The sequence below is a fragment of the Panthera uncia genome, assembly GCF_023721935.1.
Source record: "Panthera uncia isolate 11264 chromosome B2 unlocalized genomic scaffold, Puncia_PCG_1.0 HiC_scaffold_24, whole genome shotgun sequence".
NCBI classification, from domain to species: domain Eukaryota; kingdom Metazoa; phylum Chordata; class Mammalia; order Carnivora; family Felidae; genus Panthera; species Panthera uncia.
Window position 1 is genome coordinate 28719222 of NW_026057580.1, and position 27087 is coordinate 28746308.

At 34.4% G+C, this 27087-nt stretch overlaps 1 protein-coding gene across 1 annotated transcript in view; it reads right to left on the minus strand.

Annotated features, from left to right (window-relative positions):
• Window positions 1-27087, minus strand: part of EYS (eyes shut homolog) — a 1624793-nt gene that overhangs the window by 1074254 nt on the left and 523452 nt on the right. The window contains 3 exon segments of the mRNA XM_049653864.1: window positions 3552-3697; window positions 20562-20669; window positions 20854-20950. Of these exon segments, the coding sequence (XP_049509821.1) occupies window positions 3552-3697; window positions 20562-20669; window positions 20854-20950 (351 nt within the window).

A 27087-nucleotide genomic window follows, 5' to 3' on the forward strand; every position in this document is an offset into this window, starting at 1 on the left:
TGAAAATCCCCTTTTACAATGGCAAGTAAGCTGGGTATTTGTAACTTTCCAATAAATCTTGAAATTAAGAAGAAAGCTCATTTCTTTTCATATGAGAAGCCTACAATAATTAACCCCAACACAAGCATAATTTCCTGAGTTTGACATTTAAATTTTCCTTGGAAAAGAGGCCAAACAAATTCAGATTTAGAGATTGAATGGAAGCCCAAGGAATCATAAGTGGCCTTCCCACTAACCAATTACGTGGTGTATGCCTTGTTGATGTATATTTATGAGAGCATCATTCCAGAACAGCTTGAGTCCCAAAAGTAAAAGTAAATAAAAAGTGTTTCAGAACCCAATGAATCAGTGAGAGGGAGTTAAATAATTTTTCTTCAACGATAGAAAGGGAACATAGTTTGATTAATCAATGATTAGTTGAGTGGTAACCTTAATGTTTGTATATTATTAATATTCATCTATTCATTAATATTTTGAGCATGCATAACATGCTACATATAGGCATGTCTCACCATCTCTACTATGATCTAATCTATCACTTAAACTACAGCTGAGCCTTGAACAGCATGGTTTTAAAATGCATGCGTCCACTTATGCATGGATATTAAAAAAAAGTACAGTATTGTAAGTGTATTTTCTTTTTGATTTTCTTGATAATTCTTTTCTCTAGCTTACTTTATTGTAAAAATACAGTATATAATGCATGTGATATACAAAATGCATGTTAACCAACAGTTTATGTTATTGGTAAGACTTCCAGTCAACAGTAGGCTATTAGTAATGTTTTGGGAGAGTCAAAAATTATACATGGATTCTTGACTACATGGGGGTTGGTGCCCCTAACCCTTGTTCAAGGTCAACTGTAATTCCAAAGCCTTCTGATTTGTCTCTCTGCTTCTATTGAAACTCTGCAGTCTATTCTCCACATAGGAGTCAGAGTTATTTTTTAAGTATGTGAGAACAAACTTTTATTTTAAATCTCTCTGCCTCCTCAAGCTACTGCCCCATTTCTTGCTTCCATCTTAAAAAGTGCAAACCTTCCTTTAATAAATTTTGCATGTTCACTCTCAGCAATCTAATTTTCTCACATTATCTCTTAAATCCACTTCAAATAGACTTTTGCACCCTCCACTCCAACCATACTGCTTCCTTGATAATGTCACCAATGACATTGCCACTGCTTCTCCAATGCTCAGTACTTAGTCCTTATTTTATGTGACCTAATAGTAACATTCGACAATGTTGATCATTTTCTCTACTTGAAAGAATTTACATGGCTTTCTGCACTTCGTCTTCCTTTGCTTTTCTTCCTGTATCTTTGACTTCTCTTTTCAATTTCCTGTATTGACTCTTCTTCCTCTCATGGACTGCTGAATATTACAGTGCTCCTGGGCTCAGTCCTTAGTCCTCTTCTCTCATTCACTGTTGTGTGATCTTATCTAGTATTATAGTTGTATCTGAAGACTCTCACAATTTCTGTTTTCATTCTAGACTATCTCATACAGCTGACTGTGTACTCAACTTCTCCACTGTGGTGTCTAATTGGCAAATCAATCTTATTTTTTTGTTGTTGGTTTTTTGTTTTTTGTGTTTTTTTTTTTTTTTTTTGGTTTTTGGAGAGAGAAAGAGCACACATGCATGAGCAGGGAAAGGGGCAGGTTGGGGGAGACAGGGAGAGGGAGAGGGAGAGAGGGAGAGAGGGAGAGAGGGAGAGAGGGAGAGAGGGAGAGAGGGAGAGAGGGAGAGAGGAAGAGAGGGAGAGAGAGAGAGAGAGAGAGAGAGAGAGAGAGAGAGAGAAAGAGAATCTCAAGCAGTCTCCACTCCCTGTGTGGACCCTATACAGGGCTTGATCTCAAGACCTTGGGATCATCACCTGAGCCAAAATCAAGAGTGGGATGCTCAACCCGCTGAGCCACCCAGGTGCCCCCAATATTAAATTTTGAAATAACACTGAGCACATCAGCTTTCAATAAAAATAGAGAGGTTGTGAAAAAAATGCTAAACCTTCAAATTTTACAATGAATTTAAAATATCAGAACGATGTGTTACATCAAATAATTTTACAAAATGTGTTTCTCACTCACATTGAACTCAGTGTGTCATTTCTTATTTTAACACTGTTACAAGCAGTAAGCAGCAGAAAACAATGGCATGGCAAATGATATTGCTGGGTGGTATCTATGGTCCCAAATAAAAATTCTAATAATTTGGGATTTGATGAGTGGCATGGCATTTAGAAAGGATCCTATTTTATAGTCAAAATTTAATGCCTCTTTCTTATGTAATAAAATCTGTAGATATGAGTTTAAGCCTTTTTTTTTTAATTTAAGCAGAAACTTCTGTGCATATAACAATTGTTACCAATGTAACCTTCTCTGACGCCATCAGGATTCCTTAGGAAAGTACCTGTGTATTCTTTGCTCATGTCACTTAACTTTTTCTTGCCTTTTGATCACTTATCCAATAGAAATACCTCTAATTTTTTTTATCAGTTTGCTTTCCAATTTTATTTCTATTTTTCTAGTGTATTTTATGCCTGAGAGAATAGAATGTAATATTAGATACACTTAATTAGTTTCCCTCAGGAAAGGAACCCAAGAGATCCCAGTGGTATAAAAATCAGACATTAATAAATTGGAACTTGAGATTTCAATACACTTTTTCTGGCTTCACATAATTAATATTGGTAATAAAAATAATATAGCTTTATGTATTTCATAAAGTTTCTCAGCCAAAGTTTAGAAGGCTAATATGTTTTTCTTTCCTTAGTTCCTTGATGACTGTTGTCTTTATTTTTTTTTTTTTTGTTTTTTTTTTAATTTTTTTTTTCAACGTTTTTTATTTATTTTTGGGACAGAGAGAGACAGAGCATGAACGGGGTAGGGGCAGAGAGAGAGGGAGACACAGAATCGGAAACAGGCTCCAGGCTCCGAGCCATCAGCCCAGAGCCATCAGCCCAGAGCCTGACGCGGGGCTCGAACTCACAGACCGCGAGATGGTGACCTGGCTGAAGTCGGACGCTTAACCGACTGCGCCACCCAGGAGCCCCATGACTGTTGTCTTTATATTTGGATAGCATTTGTGTTGTGGAATAATTGATATTAAGACAAATCATATTTTTCTGCTAGAAGGTTAAATTCACAATGGTTCCTTGATTTCTGGCATATAAGTATATTTAAAAGAGCTAACCTTACTATATTTTTAGATGACATTTGTGTAATTGATATGATAGTATTATTTCTTAGTTTATTCATACACTGATACTTCTCTGTATTATAAAAATAGAAATATAATTCAGATACATCTCAATTCAAAAATCATAAATGTGTAAAATACCTTGAAATATTATTCATATATTTCTTAGTTGTTAGCAAATGATACACTAAAAAGCATAATATTTGTTTTTACTAATTTCTTTTACTAAAGTCTCTTGCACTTCCTGTGCTACCTGCATGTGTCAGGTTGATTCAGGTTTTGGAGAATAAATATAAGATTGCCAATTTTTTACAGATAGCCATATGTTGATACAGACAGGGCAGATAGAGGTTTACCTGTATAACCAGGAGCACAGAGGCAGTTGTATCCACCAGTTCTGCTGACAGAATCTTCTCCATCTAGACAAGGTGAGATTTCACATTCATTCATATCCAATTCACAGAGAGATCCATGGTAACCTGGCTCACAAATGCACATAAATCTAGAGAAAAGCAGGAAAATGAGAAGTTGTATGTAATAAGAAAAGGCATTTCATATATACATAATGTATATGTATGTTTTAAATTTTAGCCTTTTAATTTAAATAAGTGGTAGTATTTTCTTTTCATTTTTTTTCCTCTGGAGGAAATACAAATTACCTTTGTTGGTTCACACCCTGGGAAGTTCCTCAAGTGAAATTCGAAACTGGTCCCCACAGATTCAAAGCAAGGAGAGCCAGGAGAAAGAGGCAAACCACTCCAAATTGGTGGGGGACAGGTTTAATATGCAAGGGAACTTACATTCCAGGCATGTCTTGGGCATCCACAAGACAAGAAGATCTTCACACACACTCCCCAAATCTTAAAAGTTTATATAAAAGCATTAATGAGGTTGTCATGTATCAAGTCCAGATGGTCTCAATAATGCATTACTCTCTCAAAACTTTGTCTAGTGGACAGAACATACATGCCAAGGACAAGGAGAAGAAATGAGTTGCTTCCTAATTGCCGGGATCCAGTTTTCAGGTCAACACAAGGTCATATTGTCTCAATGACTTCCTTCAACAAACTTCTAGATATACTTCCCCTTAAATGTTCTTTATGTGGGGAATTTTTTTTTTAAATGAATGTATTGGGGAAAATAATTAATAAAACTTTGATAAATACTATTGAGCTTAATTCTGTACTGTATTCATTTTATAATTTATAATCATAAAACTTTATATCCTATGTTAACAACTGGGTATTATTCTGCCCATTTATTGAATGATATTTTTGATATAGAAGCACTCTGGCTAAATTTAAAAAATCATTTTAGCAAAAACAATCTCATTACTGCTTAATTCAATGGACAGATGTTGAAGAAATTGGATGCATTTCAATGATTAGATGCCAGGTTCAAAGTATCATGCATTTAATAGAGGAAGGGTCTTTCAAAAGCCTTGCCATTGAGAATGGTCATAACTATATGTGGCAGAGTCACCCTGAATTTATTTTAGTCTATTTCCGGATATTGTGTTGAACATATGTTTGTTTCAATATTTAGTCAATCTGTATCTATTTGCCAGATGATAGAAGACCAATTCTCCTGAAATGGAATTGTGATTAGTTTTAGTCGTGTGTGTGTGTGTGTGTGTGTGTGTGTGTGTGATAAACCAATAAATAATGTTAAGAGAAAGCAATAATTCAATCTTTTAACTTGTATATTCATAGAGAAAAACATTCATGAGAACATGAGTAATTTCCATAGATAAAATTAAATTGAGAGAAAAATACACTTAGAAAAACAAGCTGTATATAGTTTTTCTTTTTCTTTCTCCTTTTGTAGAAGTCTATATAAAAGTGCTTTCCCAAGTTTTCTTGTAATGTTTTTGAAACAGATTTTTATTCTGATTTTTCAAGGGAACTCTTCCTAATTAACTTGTTTCAACATAATTTTAATTACAAAAACAACCACCAGAAATTTAACATGCCTATGCTCCTCTTTTGCTCATTCATCATACATTAACTAATTGAGTGCCAGACACTAGTCATGTACCCAGATCCAAGTGCTTGGATAAGGCTTGGGCTTATTTTTTAAATTCTCATAGAGAAGTTAGGAGCAGTGATATGTAAACATTACAGGAAATACATGCCAATAGAGGAAAGTGTGAAGTCCTATAAAAACAGAGCTGTTAGAGAAGGTGACAGGAAAGGTTTTACTGTTTAGTCAATAAAGAGTGGAGTTTTTGTACCAGTTGGACAGAAGGCATTAAAATTCCAAGTGCAATGTCATGATTGTGTAAAAAAGATTTGTATTTCTCAAGAGCACTCCATGTAACTAAGATTTTGACCAAAATCACTTTTTAGAGTGATCCAATTACTATGACTCTTGCATTTGTGTTCAAATAGAAAAAAATTTTTTCATCAAATATTTTGCTCAATATAGTCCAGAAGATGTAATGAATCTTTTAAATACTTTACTAAAATCAAGATATGTTCATTAATGATACTCTCATTGATTGCTGTCGTGTGTTCCCAGTGAATCAATGATGATTCCGAGGGATCACAGATAGGTAGGAGTTTGACGGTGTTTTCAGTTGTAGCAGTAAAAGGTACATCCGGGAAATAATTTTTTCACACTGATAGATTTGAAAATGGTGTATTAAAACAAAATGTATCAGATAATGACTTTGAACTCAATTTATACATCTGTTGCAAGTATTTAGGACAGTTCTATCATACTTCCAGAAATTACTGAATCTATTGTTTACTCTAGAAGAATGAATGTTAGAAAAATATTTTCGGACATCTTTCCTGTCAGTGATGGACTTATAATAATTATCACTGATTTTCTCAATCTATTATAAACATTTATTCATTAAATTTACAGAATTCTCTCACTCTGTGTGTATGTATATATGTGTTTCTCTTTTCCCCCTCTTTCTTTTTGAAAATCTGGAAATACCCATCCCTTGCCTTTTGCCACACAAATTTTATTTTCTGTGATTACAAAAAGGTTCCTGAATGGCTTCACTATCATGATCATGTACCCTAGAATCTGGAGATTTCAACCAACTTAAAATAGGAGATATTCTCCATTGATGCTTCTAAATTGAATCAGTTGTCTCTATATTCTTTGCCAAATAGTACTTTAAAAAAATGTTTATTTTTTAATCTATTTTTGTTTGTTTATTTTTAAGAAAGAGAGCGTGAGCAGGGAGGTGCAGAAACAAGGGGGACAGAGGATCTGAAATGGGGTCTTGGCTGACAGCAGGATGTGGAGCTCGAATTTATGAACCATGAGATAGTGACCTGAACAGAAGTCATAAGCTTAGCTGACTGAGCCACCCAGGCGTCCCCCAATAGTGCTTTTCTAACTCCTCATTTATTTCACATTTACTAGATGACATTTGACTGTTAAGATGGGCTTTTCCTTTTCATTAATTACTTCATCCATCCATCCATCCATCCATCCATCCCTCCCTCCATCCATCCATCCATTCATTCAATTATGGATTTGTATCTAAATGGAGTCAAGACTTTTATCTTATTCAGTGGGTCAAATATATAACTATTTTTATTTATTTGATGCTCACTTCATCTGAGAGTTGGATAGTAAGGACCTCTTCAAGTTTTCTCCTCTATCCTTTTGACATCTCCATCATTCTTTGAACAGTTTCTTACTTTCTAACATAAGATATTCCAGGTTTATCTTATACGTTTCCTTTTCCAGATCTAGAATAAGCCATTTATTCTAGAAGTCCTAGAAACCAAGTTATTTAGAACCATGTTATTTAGAAACCATGTTATTTAGAAACCAAGATAATTTCTATGTGTATGTGTATTTGTTTATGTATACATATAGTTATGTGTATATAACTATATGTACATACATATGGCACATATATGCCCATATTTATATTTATTGTTGTGTGTGTTCATATGTATATATGTATATTATAAACACATACATATAAAAGTATGAGTTCATACTAATTTCCCAATTCTAATTTAACATAATAGGGTTCATTTTAGTCTAGCTGATTTCTGTATTTGCCGTTCTTTTTCTAACAATGAGAAACCTTGTTATTATTTTAAACATATTTACTTCCTCCATTAGTTAATGTGAAATGCTTTTCATGGTCTTTGTCTTCTTGTATGGTGAAGATATGAGATTCTTTTTGGTTTTATTCTTTTGTTTGTATGATTTTGAGGAAGTATGAGAAGATTCAGATTTTCTCAACTACCTAGAATTCTCTTTTGCTCATTTTTCAAGTTTTGCTACCTTCTGAACTTTAGCTTCCTGGATTCTTTTATAGATTTTACTAAAAGTTATTCATTTATTATATAATAATAGGGCAAATTTCCATGAAAGTCAAATCTTTATTTCAGAATAGAGCATCTACCTTGAATTTCTGTGCCTACCTCGTCTTTCCCAGAAGAATTGAAATGTATACATGTACTCTCTCCCTTCCTTACCCCCCACCTCCTACCTCCTTCTGTCTCTTCCCTGCTCTTGCCCCCACACCTCCTCTCCCAAATAGGAGAGATAGGCAAAGTGTAGCACATTGCCAACTTGTTCTCCGCACCTACCTTGGCCCTTCAAATGAAACTGCATAAGGAGTGTCTGAAAGGAATGCCACCAGATTCCTCCTCCTATTGGCCTCCAGCTAAAATATACAATTATTCAGCTTTGGTGTATGTTTCCTTCCATCATTACTTGCTGAGACCCTCATCCCTACAGTATTCAGATCACATCTACCTAGGCTGAGAGGAAAAAATAAAAGTGAACCTTGATTTTTATTAATGTCTTAAGTGACCCAGTTAATCTTATGGTAGTATTGAATTATACATTAAAAGTCTCTAAAACATTTTATTCTTTTGAAGAAACCCTATTCTAACAACTTTTAAAACACAAATATGCACATATTAAAAATCGCCTGTCCCAAAGCAACAATTAAGGCCATGAAATTAATAACATATTTTTGATAACATGGAAATTTCTAACTTAAAGTCAAGGCTTTATTTCATAAGTTTTAGTGGAATTAAGCTTAAATAGGTTGCCAAGGTATGGAACAATTTTTGCTCAAATTTCCTTTAATTTGATAGTGACCTTAAATTTTCCAGATAGGCTTTCACCATACTTTTCCACAACTAAAATGAATTTTAACAGGTGACTTCTTTTTTTTTTTTATCAATTCAAAAGCATATAATTTCAATAGAAATCTCTAGATGTTGTTGGCAAAACTAATAATCAATGACTACTGGAATTGAACCAGTGTCCTGAATGACTTAGGTCTAAGTAACATTTTTAATATATCATTTAAGATATATGAGGTATGAGATTGTCTCACTATTATTAAAGTTAAACACATTTTGGTATACTTTAATATTGAATTAGAATAGATTTATGCCATTATTTTTATTAAAAAAATAAAGGAATAAGGCAGAGGTATATTTTCACAATGATATTACTATATATTACTATAATGATCTAAATGCACCTGACTTTCACATAATCAAATATTTCTTTCAAAATAATGTGCTTCAGGGGTGCCTGGGTTGTTCAGTAAGGTAAGCATCCACCTCTGGATTTTGGCCCAGGTGATGATCTCAAGTTTCTTGAGACTGAGCCCCATGTCTGGCTCCATGCTGACAGCTCAAAGCCTACTTGAGATCCTTTCTCTCTCCTTCTCTCTCTGCCTTCTCCCATGTGCTCTCTTTTTCTCTCTCAAATAAACATCTAAAAGAATAATATGTTAAAATGAGGTCTAATTTTTAAATGACTTAACTGAAGTTTCAAAGATAAGTATGATCATTTGTGCAATACAAATAAAATCCATGTCTCACAATTATCAATGTATAGAAAACGCTAAGACATTGAGGTTCCATTTGAGGGTAATCAATAGATTGATTTATGTGAGTTTAAGGGAAAAACTTATCAATTCCATAATTTTTAATTCTTACTGGATAACTTCAGAGGTTTCTCCAAAGATTAGCACCATAGTTATTTATACATTGGATAAATGTTTCATGGTGAAAATGCGAAATATGAAAGGAAAATTTGACCATAAAACCTGAATTTCACCTATAGAAGTATTTGAATATCTAATTATTTTAACAATGATTTCTTTTTAGCATGTAATTATTATTATAACTATTATTTATACATAATTATAGAAATCAAGAATAAAAATTCTTCTATATAACTGTGATATTGTGTTATAATGATAATTTAAAAATATACTTATGTATTTTTTTAATACATTTCCCCCATTTCCTGGTACAGAGCTGCTAAAGCTTCTAGGACTTCCTGAGTTGATAGAGTGAAAGGAAGGTTTCGGGTTATTCATAATATGCCCCTTTCAACCACATCTGAGTTTATGCTAAGGTGACTCTTTGATATCAGAAAGACCCAGGAATGAGTGGAGGGCTGGAATTTTCAAGCCCTCCTCCAACCACCAGGAGGCAAGAGGGCCTGGAGGTTTACTTAAATAGCAGTGTCCAATGATTTCATCATTCATGTATATACAGTGAAGGCTCCATAAAACTCTTAAATGATGGGGTTGAAGAGCTCAGTTGGTGAACACACTGAGTTTTTAACACTGATCTGCACCCCTTGCCCATACATTGATCTGTGTAGCTCTCCCATGTTGCTGTTCCTGAATTGTAGCCGTTGGGCAGTTAGGCATCAGCAAGGACAAAGCAAGAGAAAGAAGATGCTGGCCACACCCTTGGAGGTACTCCAAAGGGTTAACAGCCACAGCTTCAGAGCCACCTCTAAGGACTCACAGAATAGGAAGGACTTAGCCACAGAGCTGGCTCAAGAGCCACAAAGGGACTTCTAACAGCTGAACATTCCCACAAGGGATGCATCTTGCCCTTAAGTACCTTTTTTTTTTTTTTTTTTAATTTTTTAATATATGAAATTTACTGTCAAATTGGTTTCCATACAACACCCAGTGCTCATCCCAAAAGGTGCCCTCCTCAATACCCATCACCCACCCTGCCCTCCCTCCCACCCCCCATCAACCCTCAGTTTGTTCTCAGTTTTTAACAGTCTCTTATGCTTTGGCTCTCTCCCACTCTAACCTCTTTTTTTTTTTTTTTTCCTTCCCCTCCCCCATGGGTTTCTGTTACGTTTCTCAGGATCCACATAAGAGTGAAACCATATGGTATCTGTCTTTCTCTGTATGGCTTATTTCACTTAGCATAACACTCTCCAGTTCCATCCATGTTGCTACAAAAGGCCATATTTCATTTTTTCTCATTGCCACGTAGTATTCCATTGTGTATATAAACCACAATTTCTTTATCCATTCATCAGTTGATGGACATTTAGGCTCTTTCCATAATTTGGCTATTGTTGAGAGTGCTGCTATAAACATTGGGGTACAGGTGCCCCTATGCATCAGTACTCCTGTATCCCTTGGATAAATTCCTAGCAGTGCTATTGCTGGGTCATAGGGTAGGTCTATTTTTAATTTTCTGAGGAACCTCCACACCGCTTTCCAGAGCGGCTGCACCAATTTGCATTCCCACCAACAGTGCAAGAGGGTTCCTGTTTCTCCACATCCTCTCCAGCATCTATAGTCCCCTGATTTCTTCATTTTGGCCACTCTGACTGGCGTGAGGTGGTATCTGAGTGTGGTTTTGATTTGTATTTCCCTGATAAGGAGCGACGTTGAACATCTTTTCATGTGCTAACAGGTGACTTCTAAAGAAAATTCAATACATTGAAAAAATGTAGGGGTAAAGAACAGTAACTTCATTTTACATAAAGTGATATTGCCATAATGAAAGGAGAGGGAAAATGTAAGATAATCACATGGGCTTGTAGCTCTAAAATGTGTTCCTGCCTTAAATTCTTCCTTTATCTTGTTTTCATCTTATTTCAGATGAGAAACTAGTTAATAAGTAAAGAAATTGTTTTTATGCTTCTAGAAAGCTGAGATACTTTAAAATATAACGTTAAATTAAGTCATATTGTGAGATCCAAAATATAGATTTTAATGAGTTTTAATTTTAAAATGCATTTGGGGGTGCCTGGGTGGCTCAGTCAGTTAAGTGTATGACTTCGGCTCAGGTCATGATCTCACAGTCCGTGAGTTTGAGCCCCTCATCGGGCTCTGTGCTGACAGCTCGGAGCCTGGAGCCTGCTTCAGATTCTGTGTCTGCCTCTCTCTCTGCCCTTCCCCTCTCAAGCTCTGTCTCTTGCTCTCTCTCAAAAAAATAAACATTAAAAATATTTAAAAAAATAAAAATAAAATGCATTTGTAATATTAAGATTTAATATGTATTTATTCTAATAGATCATTTTATAAAAAATAGAGTGCAAAGACAAAAATAAAGTACAAAAACTGTTGCAGGTAAAACTTTATGATTAAAATGTGTTAGCCTTGGGGCGCCTGGGTGTCTCAGTTTGTTGAGTATCTGATTTTGGCTCCGGTCATGATCTCAGGGCTTGTAGGTTGGAGCCTTGCATTGGGCTCTGTCAGTGCAGAGTCTGCTTCAGATCCTCTGTCCCTCTCTCTCTCTGCCCTTCCCCCGGCTTGTTCTCTCTCTCTCTCTCTCTCTCTCTCTCTCAAAAATAAATAAATATTAAGAAAACAGCCCATGTCACAGCTATTAAAATTTTGAGAGAATTTATAATTCATTTTAAAGCAATTTATAGCTCTTTCTTGTAATTCTATATTGCATTCCTGAACCATAGTTCATTATAATTAATGACATTTCTTAATCTTAAAATGAACAAGCTATTTATATTTGTGACATGAGTAAGGATTATTATACTAAAATTTTATGACAAAAGTTAAATAAGTCTTTTAAATAATATTTTAAAATTTTAGTAAGTTTAATCTGTGTTATAATTTTTAATGAATAAAAGCATATTTAAGTATAAAAACATATATAATAAAAATAAATACAATGCTTGTAAAATTTTCACATGGAAAAACTATCAAATTTAATATTAATCTAAGAGAATAATAGACATGCTATGCTTGACATGCACAGTTTACTTTTTGTTTTGTTTTAACCTAGCATCTTTAAGATGCTTTACTTTAAGGTACTGTACATTCTGTGTATCTCAAGGAAAAGGAAGAAGAAAAAGTAAACCAACTTTTTTCTACCCAATATATTTGCTTAATAGAGTGATTACTTTTAAAATAGTCTTTATATGTCATTATAATTTTACCACACATGGGTGTGGAAACAATGGTGTGATGGAAAAATTTTCAGTAGATTATAAGTCATTTAGATTAATAACTGGTTTTTAGGCAACCAATTTATTGAACAATCTATTGATTTTTATCTCTTAAATATACATTAACCAGTCATTTTCAAATTTGTACAGCAAAGAATTGCTGAACTCATGGATATCACACACTGATTGGTCAAAATATTCTTGTTGATGATTTCTGTGTGATAATCACATAAGCCATTTGGAAATTTTCCTTATTCCATATCCTTTGAATGGACAAAACACTGTTATAGTAATTGTTAGGGTGAATTCTTTCTTTAGCAGTCCATTTTCAGTAGTTAAATATTACTGTCAGTTATCTAAGTAAACTGATGACTGTGGCTTAAATAGACAATTCTAATGGATAACATATGTAATAAAGTCAGAAAATGTCAATTCTAATGTTCAGTTTGCAATAGTTTGTAGTTGAATTGGGGCTGTCATATCTCTAGGAATTCATCTTTAAATAATTAGTCATTAATTGTGTAGGCCTCAGCTTCAATAATCAAAAGAGAGAATGGAACAGATTAAAAATATAGATGCAATAACAAAGTACATTATATAATAATTAATATTTTTAATTATTTGTGCCTCTATAGTTTAATTTATACTAAACATACAATGATTGGTTTTAAATGACTTGTTATATTATTTCAAAAAAAATTAATGGTAAGTTAATATCAACATGCTAAAAAACACCAAAAGAAAGTCCTGTATCAAAAAACATATTCTTGGAAAACAGAATGTGATTACCTATTTTTCAGCTGTTGATGATTTTTTTTGTCTTTGAAAGATTTTAATGCATTGAAAATGGCCTTTATTATAACAATGTAAACAAAGCAATTTTCTGAGACTAGAATAATCAACCCCATATACCCATCATCTATATTTAACACATCTCTATCTTTTTCCAAGTTGCTGAATGATTTTAAGGAAAATGTATTTAATGTATATTTGAAAACCCTTTGGATACATCCCTATTCATTTTTCATTCCTTTCTACTGGGAAGAAATCACTATTCTTAGGTTGATATGCATTCTTCCAAATATGTTCTAAAATTTCACTAAATATTATATTAGTACCTCCAAAATAAAATATTTATGTATAAATCTAATAATATATGTGCATGATTCGTATGAGGAAAATTATAAAACTCTGATAAATGAAATCAAAGAAAAATTAAATGGAGAGATACTACATGTTCATGCATAAGAAGACAATATTGTCAAGATGTTAGTTTTGCCCAACTTGATCTCTAGATTTGATGAAACCCCCATAAAAATTCAAGCAGGTTATTCTGTAGATATTAATAAAACAATTCTAACAATTATAGAGAGAAGCTAACGACTCAATGTTGAGGAGAACAAAGTTGAAGAATTGAAACTGCCTGACTTTAAGACTTATTATAAACCTATAGTAATCAAGATAGTGTGGTATTATCAAAAGAACAGAAAAATAGATCAATGGAACAGAATACAGAACTCAGAAATATACCTACATGACTATTGTGAACTAACCTTTGACAAAAGACAAAGGCAATTCAATGGAGAAAAGATGATTTTTTTTTTCTTTTCAACATATGGTGTTGGAACAACTGGACATCCACACTGAAAATTTAAAAAAACTAGACACAGACCTTAAAATCCTTGTATAAGTTAACTCAAAATGGATCAAATACTCAATGAAAAATGCAAAATTATAAAAACTCAAATAAAGGACAAAATCTCAATGATCTTGGGTTTGGTTGCCTTTTAAATATGACAAAGAAAGAATTGGTAAGGTGGGCTTAATTCAAATGAAAAAAAAATGTATTCTGTGAAAGACAATGTCAGGAGAATAACAATAAAAGCCACAGACTGGAAGAAGATATTTGCAAAAGACATATCTAATAAAGGATTATTATCCAAAATATACAAATACTAAAAATTCAACAATAAGAAAAACAATCCAAATAAAACATGGGCCCATAATCTTAACAGATACCTCACCAAAGAAGACCTATTGATGTCAAATAAGCATATGAAAAGATGCTCCATATCATATGTCATGAGGGAAATGCAAATCAAAACAACAATAAAATACACTATACACCTTTTAGAATAGCCAAAATCCAGAACACTGACAATACCAAATCCTCATAAAAATGTGAAGTAACAGGAACTCTCATTCACTAGTGATGGGAATGCAAAATAGTACAGCCAATTGAGAAAATGATTTGGCGTTTTCTTACATAATATTTTACTAAATAATGTTATATACATTTTCAGAGGAAAATCGCCTTGGGGTTCCAAATATTTCCTGTTTATTATATAATCATCTTTGAAGGATGCCTGTGAATAGAGGCCATGACACCTCCATTTCCTTTCTTACATTTCCAATTACTGGGAAGGGCCTTTGGAAAAAGATAATGGTACTAGGCAGTTCAACAGTAATCAGGTGGTCAAATGTCATATCCAGAAACCTCCAACATCTGTTTAATGTCAGGAAGAGGCTGTTTCAGGCAGTATATTGTATTGGCAGCAGTTTTTCCTATATATGAGCCAAGCTTGAAGATTAAGATTTACAAAAACTCTTCAGCATTCTGCATATTGGTTGCCAGACTGCTCACCATTAGTAGTTGGCTATTTTCCATCAAGCTTTTTAGGATATTCTAAGTTTGATAAACACTTTGATTTTATCAGCTACATTGCAGAGTCAACATCAACTTTATAATCAATTTGGTTCTCTGTAAATGAACTTATAGTTTTTATGTTCATGAATCTACCACAGGGTTCTCTTTTAAACAGAGGGCATTTTGTCTGACTTCTTCCTCTAACTCTTTTGAGATCTCATATTGGAACTTGGAAGAGTGGTCTTCAAAAGCCGTAAAATTAATTGATGTGAAGCACCTTCATTTAGACTTGTAAGATCATTTTGATTCTACTATTCATTTCATTCATTTCATTCTCTCTGACTCAGAGCTGTCTCCTAAGTCTCACAGGGAAAATTGGGAATGCTAGGCAGTTTGTGACCCAGGCTTCAGTTTGCATATTTTCTGTGAGTTTATTTTCCAGTTACTGATCCTATCTTCTGTTTGTTGACAGCGTTTTTTGTTTTTTGTTTTATTTGTCTTTTTAATCTTAATTTTTTACCACTCTTCTTCCTGGCCACAGCTTCACCATGGGAAGAGTGTTTGCCCCACACTTTCAGGCATGGCTACGATTATGTTTTTGTACAGTGATCTACATACAGGTAAGGATAAAGGGCACTATTTCAGAGCCTAGGGCTTAAGAGGGTTTGCATGTTTTCTGCTTGTTCTCTTGAATTTCTGCCACTCTGTGAGAAGAACATGCTAGTCCAATAAAAATGAGAGACATTAGGAGCAACAGACTGGCAAACTCTTCTCCCTCCTCAGCTAGGTCCCAGAGAAATTTAGATGAACCCAGCCTATATGATAGCCAAATACCTGTAAACCACAGATGTGAAACTATTAATAATAGTTATTTTTTAAGCAGAATTTTCAGTTGCTGATAAGCAACAACAAACCTGTATAGTCTGTATAGTAACTTTGAAGGAGTTCATATACCCTGTAGACAAAGGATAGATATGGCTAAGGAACTTAAACCTTTGAATTCACTTTAAGCTCTATTAGTGGTAGAGGCTAAACCTCTCCTGTGTCTTACGGAATCTGTGCGTTTTTGCATATGGGCCCTCCTCTATATTCTGCTGAAGGAGTTGAATTACAAAATGTTGCCAGTTTTCACTCGCTCATGCCCCATCATTTCTCATTGGTTCCAGCCCATAAAAAGGGTTAGATTCCAACTTTGCTGATGAGAGATGGAAACACTTAACTGGGAACAGCTATGCTATATACCCAAGAAGAGATGCATAACCCCACCAATCTGTTTTGTCACAAAGTTGGGGAGCATGTGTGGGATTGAATCTAAGGTAGTCAGACCAAAGGAGAATAAATATAAAATTTAATGAGCTAAATGTGTTAACATGGATGAGAAGAGAAGATTCAGTGTGCTAATATTAGCATCCTGGGTATGGTGTTAGATAAATTGGCTAATCAAATACAGGAGTTAATTTCAGCTTAGATTAGTGATGTAGAAGTGCCAGGGTATTCTTGGTATATATTAGGAGAAGTTCACAGGCTTATTGTTATGGAAATTGCTTGAATGGATCTATCATGTGTCAGCTGTTCAGTTGCCCCTTAATTTCTATCCCAAGAGAATAAAGGAAGGCATTCCTATCTCCTAGGAAGAAACTGCATTCACCCAGGAGGGCATTTTATTCACCAAAATGAAGAACAGGGTTGGTGAGGGAGCACCAGTGTCTTAATGAAGTTTGTGGTGATTGTCCTTTATAGGCTGGAGTGAATGTGGGATGTTAAAGTAAAATTGGGTTCCCCAGTATAAATTAGAATAATGGGATCCAAGAATGGATAAAAACTGTTGGATATGCTTGACTATAATATTTAAAAATGAGGAAATAGCCACATAAATCAGAGAAACATAAATAGAATTAAGTATGTAGGTCTGCAGGACAGAAACACAATTCAATTTGCTTATGTAGGGATTCCTAGCCTCTTACACAATTACAGACTTATGCTATGTCATGGACTCAGGGTCTCAACTGAAGGACAGTAAGTCCCTTTGAAGAAGGATCTTGTCATATAGTCACAGGTGTTTCATGTATCTTCCTGAAGGTTTCCACAGAGGATTCTGAGGCCATTTACCAGTATGATTGCGCATTGATGAAAGAAAGATATTCAGGCCTTCTAAGTTCCTGGGAAACGAATGGCCCTAAACTTATGCTTATCTTTGAAATACTCTTTCCACCAGTAGGAGTGCACATTTATTTAGGTCTGGTAGATGGATCATAAATCCATCTTTTGTTTTGTTGTTTTATTTTCCCCCAGAGTCTCTGAATATATAGTGTAGTCAATATACTTAGTAATAGAATTTCCACATTGGAATAAGAACTGTTACACAGGAAATCCCAACTGGAAGGTCTTGAAATGCCCCTTTAGACTTATCAAGGTTTCAAACCAAAAGCAATTCTGTATCCCTATGGGACTTGTAGTGATTAGTGTCCCCTTCAAGCCTTGTGAGTTACAGGAGTGGTGATTCAAAGCATGTTTCTATTTACTTCACTAGATTAGACAGTGCAAAAGCCAGATGGCCATACAAAATAGTAGAAATAATAGAAGATTATCAGAAACTCAAGAAGGTTGTGATATAAATTTTGAGAGCAATTCTAGATGTTAGATCTCTATTAAGATAAACAAATGTAGCCCTTGGTGCCTGGAGAGCAATAGTGATCCGGCAAATGAGTCTTATTTATCCTAATCAATGTGTGTCCGGTTGAATTTGTCCAACTGTTTTTTTGAAAGATATTTTAAAAGACCTAAATAAAGACATAGCAATTCTTTTCAAATTGATCTACAAATTCAATGAAATCCCAATAAAAATTCTACCCAGTCTTTGTTTGCTTGTTTGAATGTAGGGATTTATGTGGAACATGTTGATTGTAACAGAAGAAACTGTCCAAAATAACTAAAGCTTCTGGAAGAAGATTAAAAATATTGCATTACCAATATTGAGATATTTCAAAGTTAAGTAACTAAGATTTATGGTACTGGCACATAGATAGCTAACTGAAATAAGGAAACAGAATAGAGGCAAAGAAATAAACATATTCATTGATAGGGATTTGATCTGCAACCAAGAAGGTGTTGTAGGTCAGGCCAAGCAGTTAAGTAACAGATGAACTTATGCAATACATATAGCAGGCACAATTGGTATAGCATATGGAAAAATGAATGTAAGATTCCTACCTTATACACGCACAACATACCACACACACACACACACACACACACACACACTTTCCAGATAAATTGATTTAAATGTGAAGGGTGAAACTTTATTTTGTTTAAAAAAAATTTTTTTTAAGTTTATTCATTTTTGAGTGAAACAGAGACAGAGAGTGAGTGGGGGAGGGGCAGAGAGCCAGAAAAACACAGAATCCAAAGCAGGCTCCAGGCTCCAAACTGTCAGCACAGAGCTCCATGAGGGGCTTGGGGCTTGAACTCATGAACCATGAGATCATGACCTGAGCAGAAGTTGGATGTTTAACCAAGTGAGCCACCCAGTAACCCAAAAACTTTAAATATTTTAAAAGGAAATCTAAGCAACATCTTTTTGTCATAGAATAAACTTTTTTAAAAATATTGAACCAGTTTTGAATCCCTGGATTAAATCTTACTTGATCATGGCCAACAGTTTTTTAAAAATCTATTATTGAATTGAGTTGCTAATATTTTCGGTTTTTCCTTTTCTTTTTTGTTGTGTCTTCATCTGTTTTTTTCTTTTTTTATGAGGGTAATGCTGGCCTCATAGAATGCATTTGGAAGTTTTCCTATCTCTTCTATTTTTTGGAATAGTTTGAGAAGAATAGCTATTAGCTTTTCTTTAAGCAGTGTAAACATTTTAAACAAGATGAAAAATGCAACCCATAAGCACACATTAATTTGGTTAGATTAAAATTAAATTTTAGCACTCAAAACATCATAAAGATGGTGAAATGTCAAGCCACAATCAATAGAATATTTTTAGTACATACAGTACAACTAATGAAAACAGTAATAATTAAAACACATAAAGATTCTTACAAATCAATAAGAAGAAAACATAAATGGGAAGATGCCATAAATAGACATTTCTAGAAAGGAAAAATTAGGGACTCCTGGGTGGCTCTGCTGGTTGAGCATCTGACTCTTAGTTTTGGCTTGGGTCATGATCTCATGGATTTGTGAGTCTGAGCCCCGTCTGCGGCATCATGCTGAGAATGTGGACCCTGCTTGGGATTCTCTCTCTTCCTCTCTCTCTGCCCCTCCCCGACTCAGGCTGTCTCTCTCTCAAAATAAATAAATAAACTTAAAAATTGCATTAGGAAGGAAAAATTAAATATTTTGAAATGGCTGAAGAAATGCTTAAAGTCATAAGTTATGATGGGAGTATAGAAAAAAAAACACAGACAAGGAGATACAATTTTGCACACAGCAGATAAGCCCAAATGAAATATGTAAGAATGTAAATAGGGACATTTATTCACTTTTGTTAAGAGTGTGAATATTCCATTTTCAAAGTGAATTGAAAAAAAAATGATATAATACATGTGAAAACATCTACTCAATAGTGCAATTATTCCATTTTTAGATACCAAACTAAGGTAACATTAGTACTTGTGTATTGGGGAAATATTTGAAAACCAAAATGATATTATTATGTCTAAGAAAGAAGAGCCAAATAAACCAGATATCTATGATCAGGAGAATGATAAACAAATGTTGGCACATGTTTAAATGGAATATTCTACGACAGTTAAAACTGAGCAACTGATACATGAATAATGCAGAAATATTTAACAAAATGAATTGTTTCTGAAGATGATACACAATATTATTTCACTTATATTAATATGCAAGCTAAGTGCTTTATTGAGGCAGGCATACAAATGAAATGGTTAATGCTGTATATTTTTTAAGTGTTTACTCATTTTTTGAGAGAGAGAGAGAGAGAGAAAGAGAGCATGGGTGGGGGAGAGGCAGAAAGGATGTGCAGAATCCGAAGCAGGCTCCAGGCTCTGAGCCATCAGCACAGGGCCCCACAGGTTCACGAACCTGTGAACTGGACTGAAGTTGATCATGACCTGGGCTGAAGTCCGGTGCTCAACTGACTGAGCCACTCATGTGCCCCAACTTGATAGTGTATGTTAAAGGCAAGGTAATGGGTTAAATAGATGATGGGGATTAAGGAGAGCACTTGTGATGAGCATCAGGTGATGTATGGAAGTGTTGAATGACTATATTGTATACCTGAAACTAATATTACCCTGTATGTTAACTAACTGAAATTTTAATAAAACTTAAAAAACAAACACAAAATAAAATCTTGGTTGAACAACTACAAAAATCATGATATTCAATACAATTGTATGGAAGAGTAGAGGAGTACTTGGGTTTAAGCAAGTAAGTACTTGGGTTAAGGATACTGGGAATATTCTGCTTAAGTTGAATGATGGGTGCATATATGTTCACTTTACTATTTAAATATCATGTATATAAAATAACTGAATCAGTAAATGTAGTCTCTAACCTGTTTGACAGATCCACGCAGGTTCCATTATTTTTGCAAGGTCTAGAAGAACACTCATTTGTATCAAGATCACATAGAGGTCCAGAAAACCCAGGTCTGCAAATACATCTTTTAAACAAGACATTTAATGACTCCATTAATATAAACATACAAAGTCAAAGCTTCAAATAATTGTAGCATGGCAAATTGTTAATAACCAGAAATGTTGTTTAACTGAAATTATAAACATGGATATATTTAGATACATCTAGATGCATAAACTTGAATCCAGATATTTTGGGGTTTTCTGTACCTGAAATTGTTGACTCCATCTTCGCAGTCACCATAATTCTGGCAGGGAAGAGAGAAGCACTCATTCACATTAATTTCACAATGTTCACCCTCAAATCCTGCAGAAAGATGAGATGGATATAGATGAGCAATCCTCACTTTAGAGTGTGAAAATCAGTCAGTGGTAAAGAGTCTGGAGAATATGCTCTTAGTGGAAGTTTACGGGAAAAAAGAATTAAATAAAGAAAGAGAAAGCACCTCATCTATGGCCTCTCATATAACTCTATTTCACATAACATATGAATAAAATTATGTTAGTTTCTAATTAATGAGTTCAAATGAAAGAATCAGGGGAGGAATATTTTACTCAATCCTTTGGGAAAGTGGGGTCGTTGCTAATGTTGCTGTTGTTTTAAGGTATTTAAATGTTTGAACAAGAAGAACTGAAACAATCTGGGAAGGAAATGAATTAATGTGACGGCTGATCTTAACATAAAATTGAGCTTCAGCAATCAAATTTATTCAAGGCAGTTAGCAGATGAGGCAAATTATTTAATTACTTTCCATATCCAAGTGATTCAAAGAAAACAAATTATTTTGATCCATAACTACATAATCAGTCATCCATTTAAACACATGCCAGTTATTTTTTTTTAAAAACAAAGAACATGAAAAAAAATGTACAGAATTATGAGAGGCACTTGTAATTATTTCAACACTTGCGTCAGAAAAAAAATCAGTATATCACTTTTTAAAATGCATTTAATATTTTAATATTTATGATGACAATTTAAACAATTATTTCCATAGTTCTATATTAACTAGGTAAATTGAAATATAGTCTTATACTCATTTTTCTTGCTAATATTTTTGTAATACTAGTTAGAGAATGTATGAAACAAGAGGATTTTCCTTTATCTTACTTTTCCAGTGCTATAACTAAGTGCCAAATAATTGCAAATTTCTGACATTACAAATGACAATATCTACTCAGATTTTTTAGTTTCAAGAACATGTCATTCAAGTTGTTCTATAAAACCTGTAATTTTTATTGGCATATAGGCTAGGATCTCAAAGAGCATGATCTAGGGACCCATGAATGGCCATCTTCCTACCACAGTTCTATCTCATAAAGTTTCTCCTCCTCTTTCTATCTTCAAATATCTCTTCACGTTGAAAGTTTCAAATCATTTGTAATATCAGCATGGAGATGACATAGCACTGCTTCTTTGGTCTCTATTTCTACTATCATGATCTTTTAGCTTCAGCATCTACTGCTGAGTGGAATGTCCTCTACACTTCCCCATTTACAGTCCCAGGAGAGAACATGGGCTTGTCCTACTTTATCCTTTCACGTCGTGCTATTAGCCATTGCCATTCTCTGTGGTGTCTACCACCAAGTCAAGTGGCAAACCTGCTTCTACTTGGGAGTTTGGAAAGATGGTATTACCTCTTATAAAATCTGGCTGCTTTTAGGTGGGAGATAATATGGAAACTTAAACATTACTTAATCCAAAAGAAGGCAAGAGTAAAAAGGAACAAAGTAGAGATATGGTACCATAGAAAGTAGAAAACAAATAGCAAGATGATTCATTTAGAGCCACTATACACCAATATTTATATCAAATGTGGTTTAAAAAAAACACTTCAATAAAAGGCAGTGACAGCCAGGCTAAATAAAACAACAGAACCAACTACATGATTTCTAAAAGAAATTCACTTTAAATATAGAGATGACAATAGGTTAGAAGTAGAAAGACAGAATAAAGATGCACTATGAAACACTTATCAGAAGAAACCTACAGTGCCTATGTGTCTAGCAGATTAGGTAGTCTTTAGTACAAGCATCATTATTAATTTGTCCTATTTTTTTCTTACTCAATTATCAAAGCCTACAAGTTAAGTTCTGAAGTTTCATGCTTACAATTTCATTCATGTACTAGGTTTGTATTGTCAGTATTAAAAATAAAATTAAAAAGAGTTATTTCCAAGTTAATACGGTTCTCCTAATTTTAGGTAAGCAAGGGTATCATTCCAACACATTTCACCATTCATCAATCAATCCAATAATGCTATCCTATTTAAATTGTAACTGTTATAGCATAGTTATAAATAACATAATAAGCTTTTTAAACGTATATATGTAAAAAAAGTTAAAGATTTAGAACAGTGGATGCATTACACTATTCCTACTTCAAGCATGACTAGCTTTCTCTAGGAGGTGGAGTCTTCTGACACTAAGCTGTTTCTTAGAAGTGTTCGTTTGAGGCACTGGAACTCAGAGGCATTGGCTAGCTAGAGAAGTGGTGCCAGTGTACCTCCCTGAGTTCAGCTGGGCTGATAAATCAGAAGAACATTCAGAACCTGGAAACTCAGGCAGCTCACAGAATAACCTTGTGCTTGTGATTTTGCCTTATTCATTGAGTTTGACATTTCTGAGATGGAGCTTTGTTACCAACCAGCAACATGTCAATGGGTTGAGGAAATTAGATTGCTACAATTCAATAGACATTGGGAGAAAGAAATAAAGTAGACACAGAGTGCATTTAAAATAAACTGAAGCTTTGCTAAGAAAGCTTGTGTTTGGGGGGTTTAAAGGAGAAAAATGTATATATACTTAGTCCTAAACTATACTTTCCATAGTCCTTGGTGTTAGAAGCAGATATTCATTCGTGTGAAGGGTATTTGTTTTGAATATATGCAGTGACAACTAAAAGTCTGTCAAAACTTTATAAGTACAGTTAATTCATTCCATGCTACTCTCCAGTTATTTATCCCTATCCAGACTATTAAGCTGACTCTATTAACTGCAATAGGGTTTTTTATACACAAACTGATTTTCTTATAATGTCTTGCCTATACATTGTCATAGAGAATGCATGTGACTAATCAATAAATATTTTTACATTTTCTCATCCTCTAAAGCATAATGGTAAGTTACTAAACTTACTGTTCATGTTCAGGAGCCAAATCAGTGTCAACTATAGGCATAATCTTTAAAATCACTTAATATTTTCTCATTTCTAAAAAAAATCGTTTTCACATGATTCTTTAGAGGGGATATCATAGATTATTTTTTTTTAATTTTTTTAACGTTTATTTATTCTTGAGACAGAGAGAGACACAGCATGAACGGGAGAGGGGCAGAGAGAGAGGGAGACACAGAATCCGAAGCAGGCTCCAGGCTCTGAGCCATCAGCCCAGAGCCCGATGCGGGACTCGAACTCACGACCATGAGATCGTGACCTGAGCTGAAGTCAGACGCTTAACCGACTGAGCCACCCAGGCGCCCCGGGGATATCATAGATTAAAGTACATTAACAATAGTTCGATTTTCGTGAAACTCGATTAAGAAACATTTTGTTATTCAGGGCTATACCTTGACAACTCTCCCATTAGAAGTAATACCACTTGGAACTAGGAATGGAAGTAAATAGGGGGAAAACTAGAGCATATCTTTTATGTATTCAATAAGTTAGTGTTAAAATCATACATTTTAAAATAAAAACTAAAAATATTAAAAGTTAATGATTTTCAAAAGCATTAGAAAGACATTATTTTTCTTTTTTCTTTCTTTTTCTGAGAGAGAGAGAAGGCATATAAGTGGGGGAGAGAGGCAGCAGAGAGAGAGAGACAGTGAGAGAGAGAAAGAGAGACAAAGAGAAAGAGAGAGAGAATCTTAAGCAGGTTCCATTTTCAGCACTAAACCCTATGTGGGGTTCGACCCATGACCCGAGCCAAAATCAAGAGTCTGACACTCAACCACCAGAGCTACACAGGTATCCCTATATTTTTATTTAAAAATTTTAATTTATCTAGATTTTAAAACTTTATGAAAACAACTACAACAAAAAAGATATCTTTCTCTTGGCAAGTCAGAATTTTTTTTTTTAAATATTGTTTTATTTTTAAAACAATATAATACAAATATTAGCATTGTCTTGAAAAATTAACCAACTATTACAAAACAGTTGCATTTAACTCTATGAAATAGAAATTTCATATGTTATTTGAATATAACTAATTTCTAGTAGGCTTAATATGGTTTTAACACTGATTTTAAGAAAATTAAAAAAAATGAGTATAAAAGCTGAAATTTTCTTTAAAAATTTTTGATGTTTTAATTTATTTTTGAGAGAGAGACACAGAGAGTTGGAGAGGGGCAGAGGGAGAGAGAGGCACAGAATCTGAAACAGGCTCCAGGCTCTGAGCTGTCAACACAGAGCCCAACACGGGGCTCGAATTCATGAGCCATGAGATCATGACCTGAGCTGAAGTTAGATTCTCAACCGACTGAGCCACCCAGGCACCTCTTAAAGCTAATATTTTAAAATACAATAAATTATTGACATGTTTTTAAAGTTAACTAGCAACAATATATATTTTCTCTGAAGAATTTCCCCAATATAAATATCTACAGCTCTTTAAACCTAATAGATACATGCTACCAACATAAGCACATATTTTTAATTCTCAAAAAGAGTAATTTTTAATTTAGACAAACTATATTGTCAAGTGACACATTTATTTGGTGCTTGGAATTATACACCTCAGGTAACATGACATTACGTAGTAATTGTATATGTGTTGGAGTAATAGACACATTTGAATGCAACTACTTGCTTCCTCTGGTACTACAAATCCATCATGCTTAGAATCCCAATTGTAAATTGACAGTACATGTAAATGATTTGATTCTTCCTTCCACTGTGATATTTTACAAGTACTCTTTGCCACATTCTAATCCTTTGTAAAGTGTCATTTTAAAAAACTTTTGCTCCGGGGCACCTGGGTGGCTCAGTTGGTTAAGCCTCTGACTTCAGCTCAGGTCATGATCTCAGTTGGTGAATTCGAGTCCCACATCAGGCTCTGTGCTGACAGCTCAGAGCCCGAAACCTGCTTTGGATTCTGTGTCTCCCTCTCTCTGCCCCTCCCCAGTTCACACACTCTCTGTCTTTGTATTTCAAAAATCAATAAACATTAAAAAATTTAAAAAAAAAGAACTTTTGCTCCTTTCACCTTGGAGACATATGGATGAAGTGGGTACATTTGGAAACTAAGCCCTGTAAATTAAAAGTAGTGGATAAGGTGGTGTTCTTGCCTACAAACCAAGATATAATTCAAAGTAGAAAGATAAAGAAGCTTTCCTAAAGAGAGTATGAGAAACAAAATATACTTTAAGCTGAAATGATTTTAGGTCTCCCACTGTACACACACATACTAATAACTCCGCTGTATGCTGTACGCATTTTATCCACATGCATTTTATCTATAGTCATCTCTACCTCTGTATCGTAACCCTCATGCAATTCTTATATTTCATTTCTACCAGTCTGAAGTTGAACTGCATTTGTTCAACCTCTTGAACTTTATTAGCTCTTTCCCTTTACTATATGCATTAGAAATCACTCTTTTGATCACATACAATTTAAACAAAAATACTAAGCTAGATAGAAGGAATGACATTTATTGGGTAGCCTAGCTGGAAGGATGCCCCATAGTCTGTAGAATTTATAAAAGAACCATAGGAACTGCCAGGATGAGTTATTCTTTCACAAACACTTCTCTCCTAGTGAATTCAGATCTCCATGTGAAGAGAACATGGAGTTGGCTGCATCCACTGAAAAACTCTGGAAAAAAGAAGAAGCCTCTTTCCTTAGTGTCAATTCCAAGGAAGGGCTCTCAGTGCCAATATTCCAGTCCCATGCTGATGTGGATCAATCATAATTGCCAGAGAGATGGAGTTTTCTATCTCTCTTAGCTTGAGCTCTTCCAAAATAAGAATATGAGATAATAATACGTACTCAGGTAGCTTATTTGAGAGGTGATCCCAGGAATTCCTGCAAGGGAGTGGGGAGATAAAACAGGGGAGAGAGGGGCTTAATGAGTAGGCTACTGTGACGGGCAATGAAGGCTCCAAGGCTGCTGGGGATCCTCTTATGAATCATGTGGAACATAACTCAGAGCTCTCACACTCCATAACAACCTTTGCATCTACAAAGTAAGAACGTGGTACTTTAATGGTTAGTTAATTTATGTGTCTTTCCTTGAACTTAAGTTCCTTGAGGATGTGTCTTTGCCATGCTTAATTTCCCCAGAACCTGTTTCAAGACTTGACACATGGTAGGAAATCAATATGTGTTTGTTGAATCAGTTAATAAAGAATACAATTTTTAGATTTCTAGAACCCTACCAACATCTATTTGCAAGATTGGGCAGAGCATAGTTCAGAGAGACAAAAAAAAAAAAAAAAAAA